The 10,891-nt window shown below is 39.8% G+C and overlaps 1 protein-coding gene across 12 annotated transcripts in view; it reads right to left on the bottom strand.

Annotated features, from left to right (window-relative positions):
• Positions 1–3,115: 3,115 nt before the first annotated feature.
• The window catches only part of LOC100373979 (protein phosphatase 1 regulatory subunit 12A-like), a 116,254-nt gene continuing 108,478 nt past the window's right edge, over positions 3,116–10,891 (bottom strand). For all 12 annotated transcript variants that reach the window (XM_085506583.1, XM_085506585.1, XM_085506586.1 and 9 more), the window contains one exon: positions 3,116–9,825. In XM_085506583.1, coding sequence (XP_085362709.1) covers positions 9,739–9,825 — 87 coding nt within the window. In that variant the 3' untranslated portion in view covers positions 3,116–9,738. The remainder of the gene's footprint in view (positions 9,826–10,891) is intronic.

The raw sequence follows: 10,891 nt of genomic DNA, 5'->3' as shown, positions 1-10,891 counted from the left end.
GTGGTGAAATTGGTAGGACACTATCTGGGTGAGGGCATGTACAAGTCATGGAGATGGATGGTCAATTTGTTAGGGCACTATCTGGGTGAGGGCATATACGAGTCATGGAGATGGGTTGTCAAATTGGTAGGGCACTATCTGGGTGATGGCAGGTACGAGTCATAGAAATGGATGGTCAATTCGGTAGGGCACTATCTGGGTGATTACATGTACGAGTCATGGAGATGGATGGTCAAGTTGGTAGGATACTATGTGGGTGATGGCAGGTACGAGTCATGGAGATGGATGGTTAATTTGGTAGGGCACTATCTGTGTGAAGGCATGTACAAGTCATGGAAATGGATGGTCAAGTTGGTAGGATACTATCTGGGTGATGGCATGTACAAGTCATGGAAATGGATGGTCAAGTTGGTAGGATACTATCTGGGTGATGGCATGTACGAGTCCTGAAGATCGATTGTCAAGTTGGTAGGATACTATCTGGGTGATGGCATGTAAGAGTCATGGAAATGGTTGGTCAAGTTGGTAGGGCACTATCTGGGTGATGGACAAACGAATCATGGAGATGGATGGTCAATTTGGTAGGACACTATCTGGGTGAGGGCATATACGAGTCATGAGGATGGATGGTCAAGTTGGTAGGATACTATCTGGTGATGGCATGTACTAGTCATGGAAATGGATGGTCAATTTGGTAGGATACTATCTGGGTGATGGCATATACGGGTCAAGGAAATGGATAGTCAATTTGGTGGAATACTATCTGGGTGATGGCATGTACGAGTCATGGAGATGGATGGTCAATTTTGTAGGACACTATCTGGGTGAGGGCATATACGAGTCATGGAGATGGGTTGTCAAATTGGTAGGGCACTATCTGGGTGATGGCAGGTACGAGTCATAGAAATGGATGGTCAATTCGGTAGGGCACTATCTGGGTGATTACATGTACGAGTCATGGATATGGATGGTCAAGTTGGTAGGATACTATCTGTGTGATGGCATGTACAAGTCATGGAAATGGATGGTCAAGTTGGTAGGATACTATCTGGGTGATGGCATGTACAAGTCATGGAAATGGATGGTCAAGTTGGTAGGATACTATCTGGGTGATGGCATGTACGAGTCCTGAAGATGGATTGTCAAGTTGGTAGGATACTATCTGGGTGATGGCATGTACGAGTCATCGAAATGGATGGTCAAGTTGGTAGGGCATTATCTGGGTGATGGACATACGAATCATGCAGATGGATGGTCAATTTGGTAGGACACTATCTGGGTGAGGGCATATACGAGTCATGAGGATGGATGGTCAAGTTGGTAGTATACTATCTGGTGATGGCATGTACTAGTCACGGAAATGGATGGTCAATTTGGTAGGATACTATCTGGGTGATGGCATATACGGGTCAAGGAAATGGATAGTCAATTTGGTGGGATACTATCTGGGTGATGGCATGTACGAGTCATGGAGATGGATGGTCAATTTTGTAGGACACTATCTGGGTGATGGCATGTACGAGTCATGGAGATGGATGGTCAATTTGGTAGGGCACTATCTATATCTGGGTGATGGCATGTACGAGTGGTGGAGATGGATGGTCAAGTTGGTAGGATACTATCTGGGTGATGGCAGGTACGAGTGGTGGAGATGGATGGTCAAATTGGTAGGATACTATCCGGGTGATGGCAGGTACGAGTCATGGCAATGGATGGTGAATTTGGTAGGGCACTATCTGGGTGATGGCATGTACAAGTCATGGAGATGGATGGTCAATTTGGTAGGGCAATATCTGGGCGAAGGCATGTAAATGTTATTGAGATAGGTGGTGAAATTGGTAGGACACTATCTGGGTGAGGGCATGTACAAGTCATGGAAATGGATGGTCAAATTGGTAGGGCACTGTTTTGGTGAAAGCATATACGAGTCATGGAGATGGGTTGTCAAATTGGCAGGACACTATCTGGGTGAAGGCATGTAAAAGTCATGGAAATGGATGGTCAAATTGGTAGGATACTATCTGGGTGAAGGCATGTACGGGTCATGGAGATGGATGGAAAGACTGGTAGGACACTATCTGGGTGAGGGTATGTAAAAGTCCTGGAGATGGATGGTCAAATTGGTTGGACACTATCTGGGTGAAGACATGTACGAGTCATGGAGACGGATGGTCAAGTTGGTAGGACACTATATGGGTGAGGGCTTGTAAAAGTCATGGACATGGATGGTCATGTTGGTAGGGCACTATCTGGGTGATGGCATGTACGAGTCATGGAGATGGATGGTCAATTTGTTCGGACACTATCTGGGTGATGGCATGTACGAGACATGGAGATGGATGGTCAATTTGTTCGGACACTATCTAGGTGATGGCAGGTATGAGTCATGGCAATGGATGGTCAATTTGGTAGGGCACTATCTGGGTGATGGCATGTACAAGTCATGGAGATGGATGGTCAATTTGGTAGGGCACTATCTGGGTGAAGGCATGTAAATGTCATTGAGATAGGTGGTGAAATTGGTAGGACACTATCTGGGTGAGGGCATGTACAAGTCATGGAAATGGATGGTCAAATTGGTAGGGCACTGTTTTGGTGAAAGCATATACGAGTCATGGAGATGGGTTGTCAAATTGGCAGGACACTATCTGGGTGATGGCATGTACGAGTCATGAAAATGGATGGTCAAGTTGGTAGGGCACTATCTGGGTGATGGCATATACGAATCATGGAGATGGATGGACAATTTGGTAGGGCACTATCTGGGTGATGGCATATACGAGTCATGAAGATGGATGGCTAATTTGGTGGGACGCGTACAAGTTATGTAGATGGAAAAATTGGTTGACCACTATCTGGTGAAGGAAATCATGGGAAGGAAATCATGGAACTATCTAGGTGAAGATATGTCTAATTGATGGTCAAATTGGTTGGCCTCTATATTGCTGCAAGGTATGTACGAGTCATGGTTGTGGATGGAAAACTTGGATGGCCAGTATCTGAGTGAAGTCAGGTATGAGACATAGAAATAGATGGTCAAATTGGTCAGGCCACTTTCAGGGTGACTGCACTAATACAAAACACACTTCAATGAATTCACACTTGACAGGACAAGTTTCAAAAAACAAACATTTATTGAGTACTACCAGTGTCATTGATAACACCCTTGACCTAATTATCACTCAACTAGGGAGTTCTAAATCATATAAAAACCTTCTAAGATAATGTATCCTCAAATTACAATTAAAATAGAATATGAAAAGTAAAGAATTTACAGCAACTTGTCAATTTAACCTCTAAGTAAATCGATCTGCAGCTAAGTAGGCCAAATGCAAATTTGAAAATTTTAAGTCTACCTAACTCTACTGTTCTAGAAGCATGTTCTGGAGCCTACTCAGCTAAAAGTTTAATTGTAGAATAGATGGAAGACTATAATAAATAAATATTACACTGGATTTGAGAAAATGATAATGATCACAGAGACTAACAGTAGCGTATTTACCAACTACTGTTTAAGGCAAGTAAAGACTTTCTCTCGCTCTCTACATTCTAAGTTAAAACTGATAATTTGACTACCAGTAACAGCACCAAAGAAATGTTTTCTTCAAAAATGAAATTGAGCAACACATTCATACTTTTCTGAGCACTACTGTAAAATGTTACCATCAAGATTTCCAGGAAGACTCATGGTTTATCAAAGCGAGACTCCAATAACTTAGAGAGTCCAAGCAAATTTCCAGCAGCTTAGGGAATTTAGACTATGCATCTAACCGCACAAATCATTCCAAAAAACATTGAGTGATTAATTTTAAAATTACTTCAAAATAGATATTTACTGCCAAACATTTAGCCTATATTTACAATTTACCTAACTATTAGACACACAGTATTTTGCAAAAAAACATTATAGGACTAACCTGGGCACCATTAACAGGCAAGGAGAACAAACAAGTTTTAATGCAAACTTTTTTTAAAACATCTTTTCATTATTTTATAAAATGTATAAAAAAAATTATAAAAACAATGGCAGAAGAAACAGCACAAGAAAACAGCCGGTCAGAATTTCAAAACATCTAGGGGGAGGGGGCAAGACACCATAATTTCAAAATATCTATGGGGAGGGGCAGGATACCACAATTTCAAGATTTTTAGGGGGAGGGGGCAGGATACCATAATTTCAAGACATCTAGGGGAGGGGCAAGATACCATAATTTCAAGACATCTAGGGGGAGGGGGCAAGATATCATAATTTCAAGACATCTAGGGGGAGGGAGCAGGATACCATAATTTCAAGACATCTAGGGAAAGGGACAGGATACCATAATTTCAAGACATCTAGGGGAGGGGCAAGATACCATAATTTCAAGACATCTAGGGGAGGGGGCAAGATACCATAATTTCAAGACATCTAGGGGAGGGGCAAGATACCATAATTTCAAGACATCTAGGGGAGGGGCAAGATACCATAATTTCAAGACATCTAGGGGAAGGGGGCAAAATACCATAATTTCAAGACATCTAGGGGGAGGGGGCAAATACCATAATTTCATAACATATAGGGGAGGGGGCAAGATACCATAATTTCAAGACATCTAGGGGGATGGGGCAAGATACCATAATTTCAAGACATCTAGGGGGAGGGGGCAAGATACCATAATTTCAAGACATCTAGGGGGAGGGGGCAAGATACCATAATTTCAAGACATCTAGGGGAAGGGGCAAGATACCATAATTTCAAGACATCTAGGGGGTGGGGCAAGATACCATAATTTCAAGACATCTAGGGGGAGGGGGCAAGAGACCATAATTTCAAGACATCTAGGGGGAGGGGGCAAGATACCATAATTTCAAGACATCTAAGGAAGAGAGATATTACGATTTTAAGACGGTTAGAATTTCACAAATCTTCGGAGTCCAGTTGGGAGTTTAGAAAACAAGATGACAAAATGAAACTTACAAAATAAAGAACTACCAGAGTGAGGTAGAACTAAATGAGGTAGATAGGATAAGCAAGAGAAATGAGTGATAGGGTTATACTAAAAAAACATTTAGATCATTTAATCAGTAAGTTAGGGAGCACTGTAATCAGCTTAAGTCTCACTATCTCAAATATAGCACATCTGTTCGACTTGGTGATGACAACTTATAACAACTTTCTAACTTACAGGGTTGACATATTTTGTGTTCCACATTAAGAAATAATCCTTGTTTTAATGAAAAGAGAAATGCTGGGAAGATAATAATCAGCCATAATAACTACAATAGAATGTGTTATGAAATTACATTTTCAAATTTTGTTTCCTGTTTGTGCAATGCTGATTATAAATCACTAGGAAGGGAAATTAAAGAACAAATCAAAAGAAAGAACATTTTTTCCAATCAAACATGACAATTTCAAAAATATGGTGGTTTGATAGTCAATGACATGTCAACACTTTAAGTAACTATTGCACACGCACACACATAGGTTGTCATGGTGACAGACAAAGAAACACTTGATTGTCATTTACAACCCCACGTCTCAAGACTTATCTTGCAATATCAATTCTATGGCTAGATGTGATTGATATATTAAATAGAACATTGTTGGTTTTCAAAAAAGTCTGTGATTCATAATAATAAGGTCTGGTATAACCACAGGCAATTGAAAACAATGTTTTCATTTTCATTTGTGTGAAACATGTGCATTAAGGTTCAATGTCACCAAGTTTGCAAGAATGCTGTCCATGCATGCCATAACACAGTAAATCAAGTCCCACCACACAATCAATAATTGTCCCAGGTCAAACCCAGGTGGCAGCCATGTTTGTTTTTATATACATATTTGGAATTCGCATTTCCTGATATGGAAGAAAATACCCAGTAAAATAACACAAAATTACAGCATGCTGTAACTTATGGCGTTACATTGACAGATGTATAATAATATATTTTAATCTATAAGAATTCTCCATACTGACTGATCACCGTTTATGACTAGTATGCTTTTGACTTGTGAAAATGACACAAGAACTCAAACCCAATGTGGCTACTTAAGCAGATGGCAAGAAAATAACATACATCTACAAATTTGTTCCTGTAAGTAATCAATTCATGCCTATTCCTCCATTCATAGCTCCACCGAGACAAGTCTCTAAACAGTTCTATTTATAGTGGTATATACATAATTCTGTGGTTGTAAGCAATCTAGATTTAGAGAGATGTCGCAAAAAAAATGCCATGTTACCATAACAAAATGAAGTACAAAATGTGCTGTATCACCATGACAACCAGAATTCTATCTCTGTGATCATTAATGGAGAAATAAAATACAATGTAAAGATCACAAAATTTTGTTAAAAAAAATTGAAAAATATTGTTTTATCATTACACTTTATAAAGTGGTGTCTAATTTAATACACTGAGGCAGCACATGCATTACAATTGAATTAACATAAGAAGGGTCACTGCGTATGATGACATTACATTAATGGTGCAGTGGCATATTGGTGGTGCCAAGAACTGAAAAAGGTCACTACATGACCACTACATATGATAGCATATCAGTGGTGCCAAGGCTTAGAAATGACCACTACATATGATAGCATTATATCAGTGGTGCCAAGGCTTAGAAATGACCACTACATATGATGGCATTATATCAGTGGTGCCAAGGCTTAGAAATGACCACTACAGATGATGGCATTATATCAGTGGTGCCAAGGTTTAGAAATGACCACCACATATGATGGCATTATATCAGTGGTGCCAAGGCTTAGAAATGACCACTACATATGATGGCATTATATCAGTGGTGCCAAGGCATAGAAATTACCCCTACAGATGATGGCATTATATCAGTGGTGCCAAGGCATAGAAATGCCCACTACATATGATGGCATTATATCAGTGGTACCAAGGTTTAGAAATGACCACTACATATGATGGCATTATATCAGTGGTGCCAAGGTTTAGAAATGGCCACTACATACAAGGACATTATATCAGTGGTGCCAAGGCTAAGAAATGACCACTACAGATGATGGCATTATATCAGTGGTGCCAAGGCTAAGAAATGACCACTACAGATGATGGCATTATATCAGTGGTGCCAAGGCTTAGAAATGGCCACTACATATGATGGCATTATATCAGTGGTACCAAGGTTTAGAAATGGCCACTACATACGAGGACATTATATCAGTGGTGCCAAGGCTAAGAAATGACCACTACAGATGATGGCATTATATCAGTGGTGCCAAGGCTAAGAAATGACCACTACAGATGATGGCATTATATCAGTGGTGCCAAGGCTTAGAAATGGCCACTACATATGATGGCATTATATCAGTGGTGCCAAGGCTAAGAAATGGCCACTACAGATAATGACATTATATCAGTGGTGCCAAGGCTTAGAAATGGCCACTACATATGATGGCATTATATCAATGGTGCAAAGGCTTAGAAATGGCCACTACATATGATGGCATTATATCAGTGGCACCAATGCTTAGAAATGACCACTACATATGATGACATTATATCAATGGTGCAAAGGCTTAGAAATGGCCACTACATATGATGACATTATATCAGTGGTACCAATGCTTAGAAATGACCACTACATATGATGACATTATATCAGTGGTGCCAAGTCTTAGAAATGGCCACTACAGATGATGACATTATATCAATGGTGCAAAGGCTTAGAAATGGCCACTACAGATGATGACATTATATCAGTGGTGCCAAGGCTTAGAAATGGCCACAACACATGATGACATTATATCAGTGGTGCCAAGGCTTAGAAATGACCACTACATATGGTGGCATTATATCAGTGGTACAAATGCTTAGAAATGACCACTACATATGATGGCATTATATCAGTGGTGCCAAGGCTTAGAAATGCCCACTACATATGATGGCATTATATCAGTTGTGCCAAGGCTTAGAAATGGCCACTACATATGATGGCATTATATCAGTGGTACCAAGGCTTAGAAATGGCCACTACATATGAGGGCATTATATCAGTGGTGCCAAAGCCTAGAAATGACCACTACATATGAGGGCATTATATCAGTGGTGCCAAGGCATAGAAATGACCACTACATATGAGGGCATTATATCAGTTGTGCCAAGGCTTAGAAATGACCACTACATATGATGACATTATATCAGTGGTGCCAAGGCATAGAAATGACCACTACATATGAGGGCATTATATCAGTGGTGCCAAGGCATAGAAATGACCACTACATATGATGGCATTATATCAATGGTGCCAAGGCTTAGAAATGGCCACTACATATGATGGCATTATATCAGTGGCACCAATGCTTAGAAATGACCACTACATATGATGGCATTATATCAGTTGTGCCAAGGCTTAGAAATGGCCACTTCATATGATGGCATTATATCAGTGGTACCAAGGCTTAGAAATGGCCACTACATATGATGGCATATCAGTGGTGCCAAGGCATAGAAATGACCACTACATATGAGGGCATTATATCAGTGGTGCCAAGGCATAGAAATGACCACTACATATGATGGCATTATATCAATGGTGCCAAGGCTTAGAAATGACCACTACATATGATGGCATTATATCAATGGTGCCAAGGCTTAGAAATGGCCACTACATATGATGGCATTATATCAGTGGTACCAAGGCTTAGAAATGGCCACTACATATGATGGCATTATATCAGTGGTGCCAAGGCTTAGAAATGACCACTGCATATGATGGCACATTAGTGGCACCAAGGCTTAGAAATTATGGCATATCAGTGGTGCCAAGGCTTAGAAATGGCCACTACATATGATGCCATTATATCAATGATGCCAAGGCTTAGAAATGGCCACTACATATGATGACATTATATCAGTGGCACCAATGCTTAGAAATGACCACTACATATGATGGCATTATATCAGTGGTGCCAAGGCTTAGAAATGACCACTGCATATGATGGCACATTAGTGGCACCAAGGCTTAGAAATTATGGCATATCAGTGGTGCCAAGGCTTAGAAATGGCCACTACATATGAGGGCATTATATCAGTGGTGCCAAGGCTTAGAAATGGCCACTACATATGATGACATTATATCAGTGGCACCAATGCTTAGAAATGACCACTACATATGATGCCATTATATCAATGGTGCCAAGGCTTAGAAATGGCCACTACATATGATGACATTATATCAATGGTGCCAAGGCTTAGAAATGACCACTACATATGATGGCATTATATCAGTGGTGCCAAGGCTTAGAAATGGCCACTACATATGATGGCATTATATCAGTGGCACCAATGCTTAGAAATGACCACTACATATAATGGCATTATATCAGTGGAGCCAAGGCTTAGAAATTGACCACTACATATGATGGCATTATATCAGTGGTGCCAAGGCTTAGAAATGACCACTACATATGATGGCATTATATCAGTGGCACCAATGCTTAGAAATGACCACTACATATGATGGAATTATATCAGTGGTGCCAAGGCTTAGAAAGGCCACTACATACGATGGCATTATATCAGTGGTACCAAGGCTGGCTAATAGGTATGATGGTGGCACAAAGTAAATGTAGCAACTGGTTCTGAAAATGTAGTGACCCTCCTTAATGTTTTTAAGTACAATGCATTATTAAGAGCAGTGATATTCAAAGAAGATATGAACATGTAGCAACTTTCCTTAATGTTTTCAAGTACAATACATTATAATACAAATAATGTCTACTTTGATAATTTACTAATAACTCGTACAAGTGCACCATTTTCATCTTTCAGCCTCTGATTGTCTGCTTTCAGTTTTTCTAGAAGCTGTCAAAGAGAACATTAATATTAATAATGTAATTATTGAAAACATTCATTTGACTATAACTTATATGCATTGATAACATGAATGATAAATATATCAAATGTGATAGTAGCCTTAAATCTGATAATAGCATTTACCCGATATTAACATTTAATTTGACAGCATTTAATCTGTCAATCTATATCCTTTACTGTGGTATTACCATTTAATCTTACAATAGCCTTGACACTAATATTAGCCTTTAATCTGACAATAGACTACATACTATTATCCTTTAACCCTTTTCCGGTCAAGTCGGTGAAAAACCGCCGTCAATATGGGTATGTTAGAATTTCCCACTCCAGCTAGCTAACTGGTTAAGTCGTTGAAAAACGGCCTGCTATTTAGGTTGCTCAGACGGTCAAGCGTTTATAATACGTTGTACGGAACCTGATATTTTACACTTGCGAAATTATGGAGGGAGAGAATTTGTTTTCGATTACGCCAAGTCAAATAAATTAACCAAGTAATAAAGAATGTAATTCTATACTCTTGTCTGCTCATTTCACTATTTTACCGTCACAACGCGACGTTTGCGACAACGTAAAAAAACCGCCTTGACCACATTGCAAACTGCAGCATCACAACCGTATTTAAACGACACGATTCACGGTTATAACGGTAGTAACGTATTTTGACCAGCTTGGCAAATAGTCCCGGCACTTAGAATGAATAGCATAACGAATTCCAACGGCTGAGCTTGGAATGTCGGCAATCACCAACGTAAAATGACCGGGACAGCTGGTGGGAAATATTAAAGTCCACGTGATTTCACCGTCTGAGCTAGCATATGCAATTTTAGGTGTATGCAAATTGTAACCAATCCGTGTTCGAAAAAATAACATATTTATTTACATAACAATAAATATTCAAATTGTGGGGAGATGCAGTCTTGTGGACATCTGGTCGTTCAGTATAAATATGGCCGAAGAAAGTGAGATAAAGCCCAGACTCGCTGTGTGCCTCCTTTTTGACACATACGTTAATATGCCGTCCTATACAGATAGAAAGTGTTTTATGAAGGCAAGA

The sequence above is a fragment of the Saccoglossus kowalevskii genome, chromosome 12, assembly GCF_978046115.1.
Source record: "Saccoglossus kowalevskii chromosome 12, keSacKowa6.1, whole genome shotgun sequence".
NCBI classification, from domain to species: Eukaryota; Metazoa; Hemichordata; class Enteropneusta; family Harrimaniidae; genus Saccoglossus; species Saccoglossus kowalevskii.
This window is presented reverse-complemented; position numbering and strand designations above follow the sequence as displayed.